The sequence below is a fragment of the Gymnodraco acuticeps genome, unplaced genomic scaffold (genome assembly GCF_902827175.1).
Source record: "Gymnodraco acuticeps unplaced genomic scaffold, fGymAcu1.1, whole genome shotgun sequence".
Taxonomy (NCBI): domain Eukaryota; kingdom Metazoa; phylum Chordata; class Actinopteri; order Perciformes; family Bathydraconidae; genus Gymnodraco; species Gymnodraco acuticeps.
This window is the reverse complement of record NW_022991271.1, coordinates 1-23,374: the sequence shown is the minus strand read 5'-3', so window position 1 is coordinate 23,374 and position 23,374 is coordinate 1. Positions and strand designations below refer to the sequence as shown.

Here is a 23,374-nt window from a genome sequence, read left to right as displayed (position 1 = left end):
AGTTTATTTGGAAGGTTCTGTATTGGGAGGTTGTAGAGGTTCATAAGGAGGTTTTTGTGGTACTATAGTAGGACCCAGTGGCACTTTTGGGGGATCTAATGGTTCTTTGGGAGGTTGTGGTCGTATTTTCGGAGGCTGTAGTGTTTTTTTAGGAGGTTGTGGTGGCACAGTAGGAGTTCTTTGTAGTACTATAGGGGGGTCTAGTGGTACTTTGGTGGGATCTAGTAGTTTCTTAAGAGGTTGTGGTGGTTTTTTAGGAGGTTGTGGTGGCGCAGTAGGAGGTTTTTGTAGTGCTATTGGAGGATCTAGTGGCACTTTAGGGGGATCTGGAGGTTGTTTTGCTACAGTAGGATATACTTTTAGAAACATTATGAGACTATAGTAAAAACTGTAGCATCACTCTGATCAATGTTTCTTTATCCTCACTTCCTTTTTGGAGCTGATTGAACTGAACCGAAACTGAATAGTAATTTGACTGTTCCCTAGAAAAGGCGTGTATTGCTAAAGAGTCCCAGTCGTGCAACAAAAGAAAGTAGACCCTGACATGTTGGAGTGACATATTGGTGACAACCGACAAAAGCATTTCTCTCCAACTCTGTAAAACAACTTTAAACAAATGTGGGAACATCCTTTTGTTGCAGTTAATCACTTCTCTGTTGAATATGCTAATAAGCTACCAGGACTTAAAAAAATAAACCGCTTTACAAAGAGAGAAAATAACTAGATTTGAAATGACGTGTTTGTCACTCAGTACGGGCTCGTGTGAAGCTAGAGACAGATAATCTACTGTGAGCAATAACACAGACAACAACGATATTTGTACAACTGTGATCCGCCTTTAACCGTGTCTCGACTCTTGTTACCGTTCCTCCTTTTTGTTCTCCGGACTGAAAGTTAATCAGCTCATTTTCATTTTCCTCGCCCCTTCTTCTTCTCAGAGAATAAACAGCAATAAGGCGGCAAGAGATGAGCAAGTGATGAAGAGATAGAGGGACAATAGAGGCAGAGAGGGGGAGATGTACGAAGGTGAGAGCGGGGAGGAACTGAATATGAAGGTTCACAGAAAGAGATAAAAGGACTGAGCCAGAGGAGGAGGAAGAGGAGGAGGAGGAGGAGGAAGAGGAGGAGGAGGAGGAGGAGGAGGAGGAGGAGGAGGAGGAGGAGGAGGAGGAGGAGGAGGAGGAGGAGGAGGAGGAGGAGGTGGAGCTCAGCTGTTGTTACAACGGGAGGCGTGCGGTCATAGAGAGCGGTTGCCACAGGGATTATTACCATGTCTGCTGCCGCGGCAACAACCGGCAGGACGTAAACTGAAGGGGAGGTTGTCGGTTTTGGGGAAAAAGCCTGAGGAGCAAGGCAGCTCATGAAAAGCAGGTAGGAGGAAGAAAAGACGGGGAGAAATATGGAGAGATTTAGAAATTAAGAGGTGTATCAGACTGGAAAATATTCTCTGAGGAAGTGAAAGAAGAGGAACAGAAAAGGAGAAGTGATTCTGGGATGTTTCTGTGCGTCTGTATTTTGTTTCACTCTGATTGTTGGCTCGGAGGAATACGCGCTCAGTAAGTGAGTCTGTTTTAAAGCTGATCTCACATCAGATCAGGTTGTTGAGGTTCAGTTTGGATTTGTTTGAATTTATTTGTGTGTTTAAAGGGAGATACATATCTGCAGGATGTCAGGGATAACTGGTTGTAGATTTGATTAACATATATTTTTTAATCTGTCTCTCAATACTTTCTGACTTTGTGTTTTGCTCCAAACACAAATTCATATTTAAATATTTTGCTAAATACATTTAGTTTACTATCATTTGACATGTAAACTGTAAGCAGTGTTTGTAAATTAGAAAATTATTAGCATTTATTTTGACGATAAAACTGAAAATGTTAAAATCATGTGATATTTATTTCTACAATGTTTCTGTATTTTCCAAAAGGGAATTTTATTTTGACAGAGACACAAGAAGCTGCTTTGATACGCAAGATTTACATTTAAATATGATTAGGCACACACGGATCCACTTAAAATAACAGAAACACACTTCAATGAGTTTAATAAATAAATGGTGGAATTGAAGTGTTACAGTATTTTGAGTTATTTGCAGCAGTCATAACATCATTTGTAATTGTGTTGTTTGATTGTTATTTTTAAGACTACATAACATAAAATGTCATAAAATCTTCACAGTTGTCAAAAGTAAGGTTGCATATTTGTGATTTTTTTCATGATTTCATATTTTTATTAGGAATACATGTGCTGTGATCTGAGAGCCACCGACAGGAAATCAGAGTGTTTTGAGAGAGACTCACATGTTGTTGGTGTTGGACTCTTCACGGTGTCCGTCGATCATAAAAACAACACAGTAAACCACCAGTGTTATGATTTGAAGCTACAGTTATGTGTACATCCTGCTTGTCCTGAGTCAGCATTTGGTTTATTTGCTGGACCGAGAGAACAGAAATATAGTTTCCTATTTCTCCAGATCGTCCTGGGATCTGATATCACAGTTAATGCTGCACAAAACTTTATGTTCTGAAAACAGTGAGGCGAGGAGCTCCACATTCCTGGAGGATACTTCAGTTCTCTGATCAGATACTTCAGATGGATATCAGTTTCATTTCCTAGCACTTAGCCTAGCGTCGCAACCTTAAGGTCATTCTGAAGCTGACACAGAAGCTGTGGTTCAAGGAAAAGTCATGTAAGGAGAATAGGGTAAACAATTGTACTATTACATATCACCCTGAAACAGTGGCGGTTCTAGACCAATTTGACTGGGGGGGCCACTGGGGGGCCAGTTCTTTTCTGAGGGGGGCACAATAAATGCAGGACGAAAAAGAGAACTAGACAGTATGAAGTAATTGCGCATAAGAAAACAATGCAATACAGTTATTGGTATTTGTTTCAGTACACTTATTTATTTCAGATAGATCTTATAGTTATTACTGTTAGCTTCAGCTTAAGTTATAGTGCAATGTTTGCAATCACACCATATGTATATAAAAATAAAGGCAATGAACAGTTACATCTCTACTTTACATAAGGGTGTCTGCACAATCTCACATTACAGCAACAAAATTCTGCGGTTTTTGGCAAACCGAGTACCAGAAAATATACATTTAAAAAAAAAAAAAAAAAACTTTTCATTGTTAGGGGGGCCACAGGGGGGTCAGAGGTCAGTGTTAGGGGGCACTGGCCCCCCTAGAACTGCCCCTGCCCTGAAACTCTCCTGTTTGATTAAATCCATCTGGAGAAGGTTTTTTTGTATTGCATGTTTTCTGAAATGTTTTAAAATGCAAATGAAGCCTTTTCTTATTGAATATGTGATACAGTAAGTTGCATACATTTTCAGAACAAAAATACAAACATTAGATAAAGCCAGGTTATACAACATTTTTTTTATTTTGTTGACATATTATAGTCAAAGCTTTCTTTTGTATCCCTCCATAAATAATGGTATTCTGATTCTGCTTTTTCAAAACCATTGATTTTGCCAGGTTTTTAGGAATAAAATGTAAAATCAGGCTGTGAATAACAAACCCCACTGTAAAAACCTTCAGATTAAAGACAGGCATGCACTCACAGAAATGAATCATGGTAGAGTTTATTTTTAAGCATTTAAATCTATTTGATTTTATTTAAATACTCATATTTTTTAAATGTATGTATTGAAATTAATTATAATCTGTATAATTCCTGTCAATTCTAAAATATATTGAATGTAATTACTTAGAGGTTAAACAATAGCAGGATAGCAAAGGTTTGGTGTGTGTAAGTGCTACTGATGTGGAGATTTATGGGAGAGAAAGAGAAAAATTAGAGAAAATATCCTTAAAATACATGTCTTGTGTAATATTATTGGTTTCGCAAAAACTACAGATGAATAGAGACTTTGTCAGTTGTGTGCTTACACTAAGACGATGATTGTTTCTACGACAATTATTGCATTGATAGAGTAAAGATGATTTTATTCAGATATGCAACTGCATTTCTTCTTCTCCTTTGGTCAGTGTCTGGCTCGTGAACTTATTATTCTTCGTCTTATTTCTATTTCGGGAATATTTAATACTAAACATGTGTGTTCAAATCAGGAAGTATAATGTTGTAACGTGTTAGTTATTAAGCTGTGGGCTACGACTTGAGCTACGTGTTATTTTAGCTCATATTGTTAACATTGTGTCTGATTTGCACTTATCAAAGTTTGCAGAATCAGCAATTAGAAGCTTTTTTGTGGAGTCAACTCTCACTGGACTGCTTTGATACTGAGGAAACTTAAAACGATTCACTGGCATGTTCTGAATCTGCTTCACATCTCGTCTCTTGTGAAGCTGATTTGGTCAGAGAGTGAAAGTCAGTGTTGACGCTGACTGGACGTTAAGATGTGAGGTTGTCCTGGAATGAAATCCCCTCACAGTGAATACCTGCTGACATGTTTATTGATAACAGTCAGGAAACATTAGCTGCCGTATTGATCAGAGACAAAGCAAATATCGGCTCACGTATCGATCATTTTATTTCTGTGACGCACATGATAGACTTTATGTCCAGAGCTCAGCTGGCTCTGTGATAAAGAGTAATAAGATCATCTCCATTTCTCAGAGAAACTGGACATTTCACGTAACGACCAGCTGACCTCTGACCCTTCACCTCAGCATGGTCGGACTTTCCAGTTGCGGTTGAATTGCCAACATAAGTCAGGTCCTGTGTCTGTGTGTAACTGGAAAGTGGTTTAACATATGGTTGGAAGTTGTACAGATAAGGACTTTGGCAAATGATGGCATACAATGGAAAACCCTTAAATAGGTCTGAAACTGAACGATCGGTTGGCCAAATAGTGCGTCACTTTGCACGTTGTCGCTGCTAGGAATGATGGGACAGCATTACCTCCTCTCCTTTCCTAAGGATGGCTCAGTGTATCCTACATCCTAAAGGAGATTACGTATTTATTTAGGCTGACCCTGAAGTTAGAGTCTCTCTGGCTCCTGCAACAAAACCAATTGCAGTTGGCCACTGGATTTCGGCATATTGAAAAAACTAGATTTATGATACTCACGTTTTTTTTTCCTGCATGATAATCTCGACATATTCACACCACTTTTAAAAAAAAATTATTTGTGATTTTTTAATGGAAATGCTATCGTACAAAGTAAAAAGTTCACGTTAGACTGTAAGGGAACTACAGCATCATCACATTACTTCACATCACCACCGCTAAGCTAACGGCGGCGTGATTACATTCAGTATTCTCACTTATACCTCATTCACACCAACGCAACTCCGGTTCAAGCTCCGTGCTAGAGCTTTTCAGGTTCAGAACCGGTTCTTCGGTTTAGCTCCGGCTCTTTTCACACCGCCCAGAGTCCGACTGGTGCTGCGTCATTGCATCATCGTTTGCGTGCCTGCTTCATAAAGCCAAACCACACGGAAACCCCTCACGTCTCACACCGACAACATCAATGGCCGATTGTGTTGAAGCGCTACTCGTTTTGGTTTTGCTCTGTCAAAACGAAAATGGGACGACTTTACTACCAACTTTACAGTCGTCATGCTACATTCAAAACTGCTTTACAATCGTAATCATCAACTTCAACGACGATTCCGATTCCACTTGCCCCCGCCCCCGCCTCGACGTAAGCGTAACGTATGCGGTGCTTTTGCGCTGGACAATTTGTTGGTGCTTGAAACGTACCGGATTCCAGAGCTAAGAGGCTGCTCCGCTGCGGTGTGCACAGGAAAACCCGGTGCTTTTCAAGCTCCAGCTCCAAACCGGCCCTGAAACACTGTTGGTGTGAATGAGGTGTAAGTCACTTAGGAACCTAAGTCACGTAGAAGCTTCAGACGTCAACCAGTGGAGTATTTACTGACATATTTTATGCCGTAGAACAAAACGTGAACATCTTGTGAGCTTGTGTTAACCACAGACTTTATTTCAGGCATCTAACCAAAAACAGTGGTACGATGCCAACTCATTTTTGGGTTTTAGGACTCGTTACTACACCGCTCTATTCGAACAATTAGGAACCTTCTATGCAAAAAAGCCAATTTGACCGCAACCTTCATGTCTGCAAGTTAACACTAAATTCCACTAATGAATATGGAACACCAGGGCTGAATTATCGCCGCATCTCTTTACTGACACTCGCCACATTTCATATTGAGTTTCTCCGCAGCCAGCTGTATTTGCGCGAAGGCCCGCCCCCGGCTCATGAATATTAACGAGCAGATAGCTGTGATGGAGGAGCGAGGGCACATCAGGACGACAGGCGGCAGGATTTACGACGCCCGGGGGAGTGTGGAGTCCTGTTTGCAGTTCAGGAGAGCATGACTGCACATTTCAACACGCATAATATAGTATGGTAATATAGTGTGATACACTGCAGGGACAAAAGAATGTGAACAGCTGAGCGTTTCCCTCCATATGTGAGCACGTCATTAAAGTGCCGCTGTAACAGCCTCCACTATAATGGCTTCTGCTAAAAGTCAAACCAGCTGAAGGGATTTGCCCCCTGTTTTGAATACTATCAGCCGATTACATTTGAGATGCAAAGGCGAAACAGATTCAACATCGTTTTCGGCAATAAAAATCCATGCTACGTAAACTTAAGAAATAAAGTAGAGCAATAAAATGGTGCAAGTCACAGAATGTTGTGGGTAAAATCCAGGAATAAGTCAACTTCATGTCAAATTGTATGAGATAATAATGCAAAATGAAGTGCTCTACAGTAGAATAAAATACTTTATATTGTAATACAGGCGTAATTGGTGGTTATCGTACCATTAAACACATCAAATGGACCAAACTGCTCCTACCATGTTGTAAAAGTGACATTTAATAAACAAATTTGAACACAAGCAAACTTCTTAATACATGTTTAGTTGTGGAGTGGAAGGAGCTACAAATACATTTGTATTATGCATTATACCATTATCTTTCACTTATCACATATGTTTTTAAGCCAATAATTACATTACATTACATTGCATTTAGCTGACGCTTTTATCCAAAGCGACTTACAATAAGTACATTCGACCAGGAAGACACAACCTTGAAGAAAACAGAATCATATAAGTACATCAGGTTTCATAGAGCCAAACATTTCAAGTGCTACTCAACTGGCTTTAGGTAAGCCAGTCCTTTATTAGTATAAAAGTGCTTCGTTAATAGTTCTAACGCTCGAAGTGTAAATAATCTTTTATTGTACACTACATACTTCAGTTAATTAACCAACTGTTTAAAATGATATTAAATAATGGAAAAATATGTCTTTATGATACTAATTAGATGCATAAATGACATTACATAAAGTCGTTTAATATTTTAACCATGATTTTGACCTTGATAAGAGTAGTACTGAGCAGCAGGTCTGGGATCTGATGCAACGCTGCAGCATTTGTTACCTCGGGTTCTGGGTCAGATGAGGAACATCTGGACTGAGCTCAGCCCAACAGGGACCGCACTACAAACTGCTGTAATCCACGTTTATCTTTTATCATACAATCTCGTTATGAAACTGCCCTAAAACTGACCCAGGACCAGACTAACCTTCTGGATTATGTTTCAGTCTGGCTCGTAGTCACTGTAAAAACCGCTGGTCAGAGACAAGCTTTAAATCCATTTATTGCACAATAATATCCTGCGTTACAATGTGTATTTCCTCATGTATATTTTCTACATGTATATATATTTTATTTTTTTACTTTTTAATGCTATTTTATTTCTATTTCAGAAATATGTTGGACTGTTTATTTCTAGTGTCTTAATTTCTCTTATGTCAGTCTGTCAGTCAGTCTGTCTGTCAGTCTGTCTGTCTGTCTGTCTGTCTGTCTGTCTGTCAGTCTGTCAGTCAGTCTGTCTGTCTGTCCGTCCATCCATCCGTCCGTCTGTCCGTCCATCCATCCGTCCGTCTGTCTGTACGTACGTCCGTCCGTCTGTACGTACGTCCGTCCGTCCGTCTGTCCGTCTGTCTATCTATCTATCTATCCATCTCTCTCTCTCTCTCTCTCTCTCTCTCTCTCTCTCTCTCTCTCTCTCTCTCTCTCTCTCTCTCTCTCTCTCTCTCTCTCTCTCTCTCTCTCTCTCTCTCTCTATCTCTATCTATCGATCTATCTATGGAGAAAGAAGATACAGTGTGAGCATCAAAATATATCTGCGACAGTGTGATTGACTAATGGCTGTTTGTCTTCACACTGGTCATGAATTAAATGTGGCGCTCATGTGATGATAGGAATTTATCCCATTGTCTCATGCAGCAGAAGCAGAAAGGCACTCAGAGATCGCAGACCTTCGCCAAGGCCGTTTCCATTAGAGCAAATCATTTGGATCCACAAAAACATTTAATGGATCATTGTTGGCCCAAGTGTCATGATAATTGGGACAGTATTATTCTGTCCCTCTGATAAACAGACGGGTACACAAACGTCCTTGGTGACGGTAAAATGACAATGATGTTTTGGTTCAGCAGCCTTGATTCAGTTCCTTTTATCCTGTCCATTATGTTTCTGACAATGATAAATCAGTACTCGTTTTATTAGCACGAATAACTAAATCAAAAAAGCATGACTGTGTAGTCCCATCGCTCTCACTTCCCTCAGATTAAATGTCACTCAACCTGCTTTCTTCAACTCCATCTTCTTCTAGTTAAACTTTCTGTCCAATTACATCTTCCTGCTACAGTAACACGAGCCTCAAAGAAGATTTGAATTAGCCTCTTAATTTTGCGTTTTACAAGCATCTGTGATGCAGTGATGGCTTGAAATAACCTTTTTCCACCTCGCCTCGGCCAAGAGGCTCCAATATTGTTTTGAACACAATAGTATTCCTCCAAACTTCTCATAAACATTCCCTGATAATGCCAATACTGTTAAAAAGGAGATAAATACAAACTACTACTACAGGTTTATTGAGGGCCCTTTTTATGATTAGGTAATTATTTCCACTATTTACCTGCTCGATCACCTTTTTCAGCTTTTTCTTCGCTCTGTCTCTTGTCTCTTTTTGCTTGCTCTTTTTTATCTGCATTGTTTCACTGCTTTTTGCCTTAATTGTATTTTCAATGCTTTTATTCTTTACTGTTCTTTTAGCAACTGCCTGACTGTGGACTACAGATGGAAAAAAGCCTTTTTTAAAACATATTTTTACAAATGTCATTTTTAATAATGGTCCCTGTCAAATGAAGTAATAACTAAAAACATGTCCACTTTATCTCCAAACGAGCTACCTGGCAGTTTGAACATGTACGATAACTCTGTCTCTGTTTTTTGACACCGGGGTTGTATCGACTGCAGTCTTTTGCATAAACGGGACTCAGATGTTCATTCAGACGTGAAATTGCACCTTAATTTGGGGTTAGAGGTGCACGCTTGAAGGTGGTTTTAGTTATCAATATTTGCCATACACTTCTTTAGCAGTCTGAGAAGCATTTCATAATATTTCTCTTCGTGTGAAACGCTGCATGTGTCCTCCTGATGCACCGACTGCCTGGAGGAGCCTAATCTGACACCTTTAAGAGGTTTTAGTTCACTAAAGGTAAAAGCCTTTTCATTACTGTGATGTGAAGCTGCTGGAAATAACAGCAGCTCTTTTGAATCATGATCCTTTCTTCCATTTGATATTCATGGAGCTCTATCTCCTGACAGTGGTAGTTGTTGCTGTGGATTGCAGAGAGTTTTGTTTATTTGATATTCAGAGATTTCTTCAGAGAGCAGAGAAACGTTATCTCTTCACCTCGGCCTGATGAGATAGCAGTAAACACCACAGCAGCAAACAGAAAGCATCACTAAAGGGAATAGAAAACAACCTTAAATGAAGTAAAAATATAACGGATGAGTCACTTAGAGGATATATATCATATAGCTTCTCGATGGAAAACACACTGTTTAAAAGTATTTATCTGAAAGGTAAAAAAAGCCAATAAAGGCAGAAATATGACAGATATTTAATCTGAACGTACTCCACAGAGCCAAAGTATTTCAACGGGGAGTGTCCACATGTTTTTGTATTTTTTTCACGAAACAAACAACCTTCCCCCGGAGCTTAACTTTCACTCACATAGTGAATGTTGCACAAAACAGGATCTTTCCCTTAACTTAACTTAATAAGTAGCTTTGTTGCCTAAAGCTTAAAGAGTCCTCTCCTGCTGATGTTCAGGTGTATATCAGTATGTAGTGTCTCTACTTTAAAGAGTCCTCTCCTGCTGATGTTCAGGTGTATATCAGTATGTAGTGTCTCTACTTTAAAGAGTCCTCTCCTGCTGATGTTCAGGTGTATATCAGTATGTAGTGTCTCTACTTTAAAGAGTCCTCTCCTGCTGATGTTCAGGTGTATATCAGTATGTAGTGTCTCTACTTTAAAGAGTCCTCTCCTGCTGATGTTCAGGTGTATATCAGTATGTAGTGTCTCTACTTTAAAGAGTCCTCTCCTGCTGATGTTCAGGTGTATATCAGTATGTAGTGTCTCTACTTTAAAGAGTCCTCTCCTGATGATGTTCAGGTGTATATCAGTATGTAGTGTCTCTACTTTAAAGAGTCCTCTCCTGCTGATGTTCAGGTGTATATCAGTATGTAGTGTCTCTACTTTAAAGAGTCCTCTCCTGCTGATGTTCAGGTGTATATCAGTATGTAGTGTCTCTACTTTAAAGAGTCCTCTCCTGCTTCTGTTCAGGTGTATATCAGTATGTAGTGTTTCTACTTTAAAGAGTCCTCTCCTGCTGATGTTCAGGTGTATATCAGTATGTAGGGTCTCTACTTTAAAGAGTCCTCTCCTGCTGATGTTCAGGTGTATATCAGTATGTAGTGTCTCTACTTTAAAGAGTCCTCTCCTGATGATGTTCAGGTGTATATCAGTATGTAGTGTCTCTACTTTAAAGAGTCCTCTCCTGCTGATGTCCAGGTGTATATCAGTATGTAGTGTCTCTACTTTAAAGAGCCCTCTCCTGCTGATGTTCAGGTGTATATCAGTATGTAGTGTCTCTACTTTAAAGAGTCCTCTCCTGCTGCTGTTCAGGTGTATATCAGTATGTAGTGTATCTACTTTAAAGAGTCCTCTCCTGCTGATGTTCAGGTGTATATCAGTATGTAGTGTCTCTACTCTAAAGAGTCCTCTCCTGCTGATGTTCAGGTGTATATCAGTATGTAGTGTCTCTACTTTAAAGAGTCCTGATGTTCAGGTGTGTATCAGTATGTAGTGTCTCTACTTTAAAGAGTCCTGATGTTCAGGTGTATATCAGTATGTAGTCTCTCTACTTTAAAGAGTCCTCTCCCCTGCTGATGTTCAGGTGTATATCAGTATGTAGTGTCTCTACTTTAAAGAGTCCTCTCTTGCTGATGTTCAGGTGTATATCAGTATGTAGTGTCTCTACTTTAAAGAGTCATCTCCTGCTGATGTTCAGGTGTATATCAGTATGTAGTGTCTCTACTTTAAAGAGTCCTCTCCTGCTGATGTTCCGGTGTATATCAGTATGTAGTGTCTCTCCTTTAAAGAGTCCTCTCCTGCTGATGTTCAGGTGTATATCAGTATTTAGTGTCTCTACTTTAAAGAGTCCTCTCCTGCTGATGTTCAGGTGTATATCAGAATGTAGTGTCTCTACTTTAAAGAGTCCTCTCCTGCTGATGGTCAGGTGTATATCAGTATTTAGTGTCTCTACTTTAAAGAGTCCTCTCCTGCTGATGTTCAGGTGTATATTAGTATGTAGTGTCTCTACTTTAAAGAGTTCTCTCTGCTGGTGTTCAGGTGTATATCAGTATTTAGTGTCTCTACTTTAAAGAGTCCTCTCCTGCTGATGTTCAGGTGTATATCAGTATGTAGTGTCTCTACTTTAAAGAGTCCTCTCCTGCTGATGTTCAGGTGTATATCAGTATGTAGTGTCTCTACTTTAAAGAGTCCTCTCCTGCTGATGTTCAGGTGTATATCAGTATGTAGTGTCTCTACTTTAAAGAGTCCTGATGTTCAGGTGTATATCAGTATGTAGTGTCTCTACTTTAAAGAGTCCTCTCCTGCTGATGTTCAGGTGTATATCAGTGTGTAGTGTCTCTACTTTAAAGAGTCCTCTCCTGCTGATGTTCAGGTGTATATCAGTATGTAGTGTCTCTACTTTAAAGAGTCCTCTCCTGATGATGTTCAGGTGTATATCAGTATGTAGTGTCTCTACTTTAAAGAGTCCTCTCCTGCTGATGTCCAGGTGTATATCAGTATGTAGTGTCTCTACTTTAAAGAGTCCTCTCCTGCTGATGTTCAGGTGTATATCAGTATGTAGTGTCTCTACTTTAAAGAGTCCTCTCCTGCTGATGTTCAGGTGAATATCAGTGTGTAGTGTCTCTACTTTAAAGAGTCCTCTCTTGCTGATGTTCAGGTGTATATCAGTATATAGTGTCTCTACTTTAAAGAGTCCTCTCCTGCTGATGTCCTTTCACCCTCTGTCTGAAACCAGAGCGCAGTCTGCTCTGATTGGTTAGCTGGCCGGCTCTGTTGTGAAAGGGAACTTTGGGATTTTAGCCTTTGCAGACCATGTACACAATAACACACTAAGAAACAACCCCAAAAAGCATAATAGGGCCTCTTTAAGGAAATGTTGAGTCCACATTTCAAATCTTAAATTGTATATGCGTTCAAAATGTTACTCAACGTTCTAAATGTTCTTAATATTCTTATCGTTTTAATTTTAATTGTTCTCAACAATGTAGACGTTCTACTGTCTAAATGTATAAGACTTTTTAGATGTATTAAATAGTTCTTTGAATTCTCAACATTTCAGATTTTCTACACTCGAAAGGTTTTAAATCTTCTAAATGTTATACACGTCTATACATTCTACATTTTAAGCGTTCTTAATGTTCTAAAGGTTATCCATTTTCTAAAATAATTCTAAATGTTGTACACATTCTACATTTCTACACCGTTCTACGTGTTCATCTGGAGAACAGAGGTCCACTGAACCCTCACACTGGGCGAGCGAGGCTCATTTCTCTCTCTCAGCGGGTTGTGTGTAATCTCAGTCTGCTCACAGCTGGAGCCTCCAGATCACTTTAACACGAGAGCAACCACAAGCCACACTGTACACACACACACACACACACACACACACACACACACACACACACACACACACACACACACACACACACACACACACACACACACACACACACACACACACACACACACACACACACACACACACACACACACACCTCTCTGTCTGTGTGTGGGTGGGTGTGTTGAGAAAGATCCCTAAGCCTCCTCTGTTTTGATTACTGGCTAATTTACATGACGCACCCTGCTGTGAGCTCTCACACACACACACACACACACACACACACACACACACATACACACACACACACACACACACACACACACACACACACACACACACACACACACACACACACACACACAAGCCCGCAGTACAGATGAACACGTTTCATACACACACACATTGTTGTACAGAAAGGAAGCCACACACACATGCACACTCTCCCGCTGTGCTTTGTGTCAGTGTGACTTATAGGATTTCAGCATTTTATTATCTGAGAAACAAAAGACTGTAGCTAATAGTGTGTGTGTGTGTGTTTCAGTGTGTGTGTGTGTGTTTGTGTTAATCATGCATCGTGTTTTCATTTTTTCTCTCCCTCGTTCATCGATATTCTCGTCCTCACTCAGCAGATAAACACTGAGCGTCACGTTCTGCGCTGACATTTCTCTCAAACACGGCCTGAAAAGAGAAATATCTGGGCCGCTGCTGCTCACATTTTCTAACAAATCAGTTTACTAAAAATAACGTTAATTACAACTCAATTGAAAAAGAAAATTAGCTTTGTAAGAAAAGACAAGATAAATGCACTTTATTGATCCCAATTTGGGAAATGTTTGCGTTGCATCAGCAGAAAACACAAGGCATTGAGAAGCTCTGGAGCAGAGAAGGCATTTTTATGAACAAAGAGAGACAGTTAATAATTAAAACATGTGGTCTCATTGAGATCAGGAAGCTTATTTCAAAACAGAGCTGCGAACAAAAAAAATGAATAAACATATTTAGATAATGCATAGACAGAAGCAGAGATAATTCACGAACGATAACATATACTTTTTCACAATTAAGAAAATGGTTTACAAGTGGGATAGAAAAATACAATAAGAAAAACCTTTAAAATGTTCGAGAGACGATGAAGAAAGTATAATGTAATCTTAAGAAGTCATGCCCTTGACATCACGTTTGGGGAAACAAATACCAATGTATATTTATAGGAAAATTATATTTTAGCCTTAAGATTGAGAAGAAAATGTTCAGTAATAAAACCACAGATAAACAAAAACAGATTGTCATGGAGGGGGGGGGCTAGTGGAGCCTCGCTGCAGCAAAACTCTGGCGCGCTTACACTGTAGGTGAGGTGAGGCCTCCTCCGCGAGGTGAGGCCCCCTCCGCGAGGTGAGGCCCCCTCCGCGAGGTGAGGCCCCCTCCGCGAGGTGAGGCCCCTCCGCGAGGTGAGGCCCCCTCAGCGAGGTGAGGCCCCCTCCGCGAGGTGAGGCCCCCTCCGCGAGGTGAGGCCCCCTCCGCGAGGTGAGGCCCCACGCAGTCTGCGTGATCGGCCTGTAGGGAGGGGCGGCCCTGATAAGTTACATTACATTTATCTGACACTTTTGTCTAAAGCAACTTACAAATAAGAACAATTCACCATGAGGATTCAAACGCAGAACAGCAAGAAGAGTGCTATTATGATAGTGTGATATTTACTTCTAATAAGCAAGACCATTGTAGGTGCAGCTGCATAAATTAAACTCTCAAGTGCTTTTTTTATTGTCCAAGGTACAAGCGATACAGGTAAAACTGGTAGATTGTCTTTAATAATAATAATGATACATTTTTATAATTTTCCTGGTGGTCAAAGCCTGAAAAAGTGACCAATGCCGTCGTCTTTTTGTCCTCTTTCTGACTTTTTATAACTCTGTCTGTTCTGTTTTGCAGACGTTGAGCCTCCAGGGGGGAAGCAGCTGATTGGTTGATCGTGTCTGGAGGTCAGGGGTCGAAGGCCATGGCGGGCCGACTCCTCCTCTTCCTGTTCGTCACGGTGACGCTCGGCCACGCCAACTTCCCGGCTGGCCAGCGTCAGAAGCCCCGCCTCCAGAGAGACCGCCGCAACATCCGGCCCAACATCATCCTGATCCTGACCGACGACCAGGACCAGGAGCTGGGTGAGTAACACACATACTATGACTGTTATAATATGTTAATACTTCACTAATACACACTATTATAATGCTTCTACACTACCACTAATGCCTTTACTGTTAATAACACTGACGCTAGTAGTGTTGAAACTCCTTAACCATCTTAAAACAACACCACAGAACAGATTAGCTTTACACCATAACTGACCTTTTGTCACCGTGTGATGACCATAATGATGTAAAGAGACAAAAGGTATTCTTTTAGGTAACAATTTGGAACCTGGAGGTGGAGCAAAAGCAATAACTTTTCAGTAGCTGGATCATATGACATTACTGTATCATAAGAAAAAAGTAATCAGACTTTTAAATCACAATTATTGAGCTACTAGGAAAAACTAATAAGATTTATACTTTATTAATCAGAAATCATTTAGGAATATCTGATCATTTTGGAAATTTGTGTCTTTTTTAAATGTTTCCAGAACTACTATTGTGTTATCACTTGTTTTTGTGAAATAAATAATTCCCCTTATACATACAGTATTACCAATCAATGTTGTATAGTGTATAATGTACTAACAGGATATTTATTTCTCTCTCGGCAGGTTCGATGCAGGCGATGAATAAAACTCGCCGCATCATGGAGGAGGGCGGGACTTCCTTCTCCAACGCCTTCGTGACCACGCCCATGTGCTGTCCGTCACGCTCCAGTATGCTCACTGGGAAGTAAGTCAAGTTCATCATGTTTAATATATAGAATTCGATTGGTTTAATTGAACCACACTAAATATATATATATATATATATATATATAAATAAAACCCACTCTTTCTGACCCTCAGGTACGTTCACAACCACAACACCTACACCAACAACGAGAACTGTTCTTCAATGTCATGGCAACGGCAGCATGAGCCGCGGTCCTTCGGGGTGTACCTGAACAACACTGGATACAGGACAGGTACACACAGACACACACACACACACACACACACACACACACACACACACACACACACACACACACAAACACACACACACACAAACATACATGATTTGCTGAACTTATGAGGACTACAAACCCATAGCATGATGTGTGTATCCCACTTTCAAAAACAAACACACACATTTCTGTAACTGTAACTTTCTGACTTGTCTGTATTCTAACTATTTACCTTTCTTTGCGTGTGTGTGTGTGTGTGTGTGTGTGTGTGTGTGTGTGTCCGTGATCCAGCCTTCTTTGGGAAGTACCTGAACGAGTACAACGGCACGTACGTCCCCCCCGGGTGGAGGGAGTGGCTCGGCCTGGTGAAGAACAGCCGCTTCTACAACTACACACTGAGCCGCAACGGAGTCCGAGAGAAGCACGGAGCCCAGTACCCACAGGCAGGGACACACACACACACACACACACACACACACACACACACACACACACACACACACACACACACACACACACACACACACACACACACACACACACACACACACAAGTAGGGGAAATGTGTTGTTATGTGTCCTGCAGTCAATTAGTTGAGATAAGTCCTCAAAACTTCCCTTTACAAAACCAATAAATATTCAAGAATAATTCATAACATTTTGAAATGTTCAGGATTTATTTCTTCCATTTTTACCTAAAAAAACCTCACTTAAGCTACAACAACAAAGAAATACAAACCATAACATTTCCCAACTTCTTATCTTGCATACAGTATGATAGTTGTTGATATCAATTAATACACTTTTAACACATTGTGAAATAATTTTTCAACATTTATATTTTAAATCAATGTCTCTCTCTTTCAAGTTTACTGCAATATTCTTAGAAATAATTATGTATTCTGGGACAAATCAAAGCAAAACAATTCAATTTCAAAGTGAAACAGAATTAAATGAAAACATAATGACCCAGGGTTTTAACAATAACAACAATAATAATTATAAAAATGCTTCTGTGTTTGTGTTCCAGGACTACCTGACGGACCTGATCACGGCCGAGTCCATCCGGTACTTCCGCTCCTCGAAGAGAGTGTATCCTCACCGGCCCGTCATGATGGTGCTGAGCCACGCCGCGCCGCACGGACCTGAAGACTCAGCGCCGCAGTACAGCACCGCCTTCCCCAACGCATCACAGCACATGTAGGCCCACACACACACACACACACACGCACACACACACACACACACACACACACACACACACACGCATGCACGCACGCACACACACACACACACACACACACACACACACACACACACACACACACACACACACACACACACACACACACACACACACACACACACAATGAGACTAAGCCACTGTAATCCAGCTGAAGAATGGGGCAGCTCCGCTCCGCTCTGAGGGATAAATTCTGATATAACACGACTGAAACAAAGCAATCCTCCCTCATATCTGTGTGTGAGTGTTGTAGTGTGTGTGTGTGTGTGTGTGTGTGTGTGTGTGAGTGTGTGTGTGTGTGTTACAAATGCATGGGTTTTATTTCTTAGTTAATTATTGTTTCCGATTTCAACAGAATTTCTATTAAAACCCGTCCGTCTACTACACTTACAGTATGAGCTGAAAGAGAGACATACACACACATAAGAACACACACTCACACACACGCATCACAGCAGTGCCAGACAATCGTTTACCTCCCTTGTAAAGCCAAACAGATGCCGGAGGAATCGCCGGCCGGACTCCAGCCAGAAGAACATTTCAATCCCATTTAAAGCTCAGCTGGCTTTCTGGTAATACAAGAACTCTGCAGGAACAGACAGAAATCCCTGTCCTCTGGAGGGAAACAATAAAACCCTAATACACTGTCCTGGAAAACACATGACTCTTGCACAGAAACACAACTTTCATACTGATTTAAATTTAAAATTAGAACCCAGGATACCCCAAGAAGTTCTGGATTCAGACTTTAGACAGGCTAGATAGGGAACATAGTCTCTTCATTACATATTTGCAAGAGACAATGAAGCAGCAGTGCAAGCTGTGTGTTTAAATATGACATGTACTGTTGCTATAACAAGTCATTATATGTTAAATCCCAGCCTTCTTACACTGCAGACGCGTTTCTGCTTGCTCTTGCCTCTGCTTACTTTTTTATGCTGTTTTTCTATTTTTCTTTTTCTGAAAACTTCGAGCAGCGGCTCCTGGACATTAACTTATCACTGGGACAGTTATTCTTCGTAAATAGACGGAGGGTTTCAGCCATATTTCAACATTTTTACGACGACCTCAGTCTTACAGTGGCGTGGCCTAGCAACAGCTAAAGCCTGGTACAGCATGCTATTTAGCTTAAGCTAATTAGCAGAAAAATGCCTCCGTTCTCTACAGAAGATGGCCGTGTTGGAAATGAAAATGCAACGGTTGGAAGTTAACGTGGAAGTGAATGGACTAGGTTGGAATTACACCACTTTACCAGTGTTGCAAAAATAATGGACAAAGGCATGCTAACTCACAGCTAGTTAGCAGCTACAAGGATTCCAATGAACAGGGGGGCTGTGTACCGGGTAATACATCTACAGGTTATAAATCTACAAGTGGTAGTCCTCCCTGGAACTCTCTGGGTGCAAGGCCGAAGAGTAAATCATTTCCATGGGATTTGGGAGGACGAACAACGGGCAGAGCCCAGCGCTCTGAAATCTGTGATGCGACCGGCTGGCCTGCATTGTTATCACCCAGGAAGAGCGCCTCTTCAACCCCTATTCATACTAGGAAACAGCCGTGGACAGCTGCTAAAGGGAGAACTACAAAAAATCCTCCTAAACCACCAAGTGTGCCAATCCAGAACAGATACGCTCCGCTGACCGAGAACCGGAGATCTGATGACCTGGATAACCTGTCCTCTTCACACAGCAGGGTAAGGACCAATAGCTGCTCCAAAAGTAAAAGGCTAGAGGGAAAGCTAACGACTGGGCCTGAAACTCTGATTGTGGGTGACTCTGCTGTAAGAGATGTAAAACGTCTGTGTAGTAAGAACAACACCAAAGTACTCTGTTCTCCCAAGGATAAGGTCTCTGACTTGGCTGAGAAGATCCTGCATATTGGGGCTGAACATCAGACTGTAAAAAATGTGGTACTGCACATTGGAACAAATTATGTTGTGAAAAATACTTTAAATGTCTGTTGGAAACTGTCAGCTCTCTAAATGCAGAGGTGTTCATCAGTGGCCCTCTACCGCCAGTCAGAAGAGGAGTGGAGAGATTCAGCAGATTGTTTGCACTGAACACCTGGCTTTCAACTGCCTGTACTGACCATTCTGTCCATTTTATTGACAACTTTAACTTTTTCTGGGACCGCAGACATCTTTTTAAGGCAAATGGAGTTTGCCTGAACAAGTCAGGAGTGAAATTGTTTATCTCTAACATATTCAACTGCCTGCATCATCAATCTGTTCCCTCTGCCAAGGACAAGCAACAAGAGGAATCACAACAAGAGAAAGACACAACACATCGCTCAGAAAACCTTGAAAATCTATCACTGCACCCGCCTGAGGAATGTCTTGATTATGGAATGGAGAAGTCTCCACCGCCCTTCACCCCCCCTATCACCTCTGAGGATACTCTTCCTTCACCCCACAGCTCTCTCTACTCTCCGTTCACCCTTTTACCCTCGCCCACCCTCCTGGAGATCGCTGAACACATGAAGGAGATACAGAGGGTTGGCACCGATTCCTTCCTGGAGTTCAATAACCAAACTAGGGCGATATGCAGGGCTGGCAGCATGTCCTTTACCCCCGCTCCTCAACGATGCCCATCAAAATCACTGAAGCAGAGACGCGCACCACCTCCCCCATCTCCGTCACCGTGCCTACGTCAACCACCTCCTCCCCCTGGACGCGCACCAACACCCCCGTCACCATGCCTACCACAATCATCCGGACCAAAACGTCCTCCCCCCCTTCAAGACTGCTGTCTCCGAAGCCTGATAAGGATGTGTGTGTAAAAAACGCAAACACTGACTGATATATGCTGGGTCCAGGCTCTAGGGCTTATGGCACTCTCAACTCTTTCCAGGACCTGCCGGGGCCCTGCCTGCCTGTAGCTTTGCCGATATCTGTGTTGATAGGTAATAGATTAAGAGCGGTGAATCAGCTTAGAAACAGGAAGTGCTCAAAAGTTTGTGTGAGTTTATCAAATTTAGAAGTGATTCCATGTCAGCCACAGCTTGTTACAATCTGTCTGATAGTGTGTTTAACAAACTTAAACTAGCTTTATTAAATGTCAGGTCTTTGGTAAAACATTTTTAATCAATGATTTTATCACTGAGCACAATCTCGATTTTATGTTTTTAACGGAAACATGGATTGAACAAAATAACAGTGCAGCTGTTCTTATCGAATCAACCCCTCCCAACTTTAGTTTTATGAGTCAGGAAAGAATGCATAAGAGAGGAGGTGGAGATGCTATTCTGTTCAATGATTCCCTTCAATGCAGGAAGACATCGTATGGAAACTTTGCTTCTTTTGAATATGTGGCCCTTCAGCTGAAATGCTCCTCTCGAGCTCTGTTCCTAAATATCTATAGACCACCCAAATACTGTGCAAGTTTTTTTTATGACTTTACTGAACTGCTGTCTATAGTGTGTATTGACTTTGACCATCTAGTCATTGTTGGTGATTTTAACATCCATGTTGACAACCCCCAGGACAGAGGGGCTAAAGAACTGTTTTGTGTTCTTGATAACTATGGACTGACTCAGCATGTGACGGAGCCCACGCACAATAAGGGGCACACTCTGGACTTAATTATCTCAAAGGGTCTGAATATCTCTGAGGTTGTGGTGACTGATGTTGCACTCTCTGATCATTCCTGTGTTTTCTTTGAGAGCTCTATTTATGTTCACAAACATGTTCAAAAAGAGGTAACCACAAAGCGATATTTAACTGAAAACACTAGGGAAATGTTTACTCAGAGTTTTTCTTCCACACTTGCCCCTGCTAACATCTCAGTAAATTAGCTAGTAGATCATTTTAATTCAAAAATAAAAAATGTTATAGATGCCATTGCTCCAACTAGGGTAAAGGAAGTGACTGGGAAGAAAATATCTCCATGGAGAAAGGCCATGACCGTGAAAACAGAGAAAAAAGAGTGTTAAAAAGCTGAACGCAGGTGGCGAAAAACAAATCTCCAGGTGCACTTTGAAATCTATAAAGAGAGACTTGGCCTTTATAATTTGGAATTGAAATTTGCCCGACAGTCTTTCTTCTCTGATATCATTGCCAAAAACAAAAACAACGCACGTGCATTGTTCGCTACCGTCGACAGACTAACTAACCCCCCAGTGTCAGTAGCCTCTGAATTTCTATCCACCAGGGCGTGCAATTACTTTGCCTTCTTCACTGACAACATTCAGAAAATCAGACAAGCAGTCAGTGCCTCTGCATCAGGAACAGCAAATGTTTTGTCTCTGTGTCCACCTAACATCAATTCAAACACCATGACACAATTCCATCAGATTAATGATAAAAACCTAGAGGACATTATACAACTTCTGAAATCCTCCTCCTGCTGCCTTGATATTATTAACAGGGTTTTTCAAAAATGTTTTGCCTTGCATGGCCTCAGATCTACTTCATATAGTAAACAAATCTCTTCACTCAGGTTTTTCCACAGGCCCTGAAAACTGCAGTTATTAAACCGCTCTTAAAAAAGCATAATCTAGACGCTTCAGTAATGAACAATTACAGGCCCATATCAAACCTCCCATTTCTAGGTAAAATCATTGAAAAGTAGTTTTTCAACAGTTGAGTAATTTCTTGCATTTAAATAACTGTTTTGATGTGTTCCAGTCAGGCTTTCGTCCAAACCACAGCACTGAGACTGCTCTTGTAAAGGTCTTCAATGACATCCACTTAAACACAGACAGTGGCAGAACTTCAGTGTTAGTATTATTAGATCTCAGTGGTGCGTTTGACACTGTTAACCACAACATATTACTAGACCGACTGGAGAACTGGGTGGGACTTTCGGAAACAGTTCTGAATTGGTTTGAATCCTACTTAAAGGACAGAAACAACTTTGTTTCTATAGGTAAATACAAATCTGAGTTGACAAATATGACATGTGGGGTTCCTCAAGGCTCCATCTTGGGGCCTCTTCTCTTTAACATCTACATGCTACCACTGGCTCAGATAATGAAAAACAACTAAATAAGTTACCATAGCTATGCAGATGACACACACATTTACATAACAATTTCACCAGGAGACTATGCTCCAGTTCAAACACTGAGTAAGTGCATTGAACAAATCAATGACTGGATGTGTCAGAACTTTCTCCAATTAAACAAAGACAAAACTGAGGTAATGGTCTTTGGAGCCAAGGCAGAACGTATAAAAGTTAGCACTGAGCTTCAGTCTGCAATGTTCAAAACAACAGATGAAGCCAGAAATCTAGGTGTAGTCATGGACTCTGACCTGAGTTTCAACAGTCACATTAAAACAGTTACTAAATCAGCCTACTATCACCTAAAGAACATATCTAGGATTAAAAGACTAATGACACAGCAGGATTTGGAAAAACTTGTCCATGCTTTTATCTTCAGTAGACTCGACTACTGTAATGGTGTCTTTACAGGTCTCACTAAAAAATCTATTAGAAAGCTGCAGCTGATTCAGAACGCCGCTGCTCGAGTCCTCACTAACACTAAGAAAGTGGATCACTCCTGTTCTGAAGTCTTTACACTGGCTTCCTGTGTGTCAAAGAATATATTTCAAAAATACTGCTGCTGGTTTATAAAGCTTTGAATGGTTTAGGCCCAAAATAAATTTCTGACCTCCTGCTAAATTATGAACCATCCAGATCTCTCAGGTCTTCAGGGACTGGTCAGCTTTCTGTCCCCAGAGTCAGAACTAAACATGGTAAAGCAGCGTTCAGCTATTATGCTCCAAATATCTGGAACAAACTCCCAGAAACCTGCAGGTCCGCTGCAACTCTGACTACTTTTAAATCCAGGCTGAAGACTTTTCTTTTTGTCGCTGCTTTTAATTGAAACTGAGCCGTTGTGTTCATCAGTAAAGTGGAACTTCTGTGTGAACTATTCACATCTTAAACTGCACTGTAACTTTTTATTCATGTACTTTTTATTCATGTATTTTTTCTTTTAATGTTTCTTTTAGTATCTTTTACTGTTTTTATATGCCTTTGTCTGAATGTCTTTCATTTTTGTAAAGCACCTTGAATTGCCTTGTGTTGAAAGGT

General features: G+C 40.9%; 1 protein-coding gene across 1 annotated transcript; it reads left to right on the top strand.

The window, feature by feature from the left end:
• The first annotated feature begins 1,244 nt into the window (after positions 1-1,244).
• LOC117562063 (extracellular sulfatase Sulf-2-like) lies at positions 1,245-17,300 on the top strand. Its single transcript, XM_034239839.1, has 6 exons — positions 1,245-1,371; positions 14,952-15,178; positions 15,760-15,880; positions 15,997-16,115; positions 16,389-16,540; positions 17,127-17,300. The coding sequence occupies exons 2-6, from the start codon at positions 15,019-15,021 to the stop codon at positions 17,298-17,300; spliced, it is 726 nt and encodes a 241-aa protein (XP_034095730.1). The 5' UTR covers positions 1,245-1,371; positions 14,952-15,018.
• Positions 17,301-23,374: the final 6,074 nt, after the last annotated feature.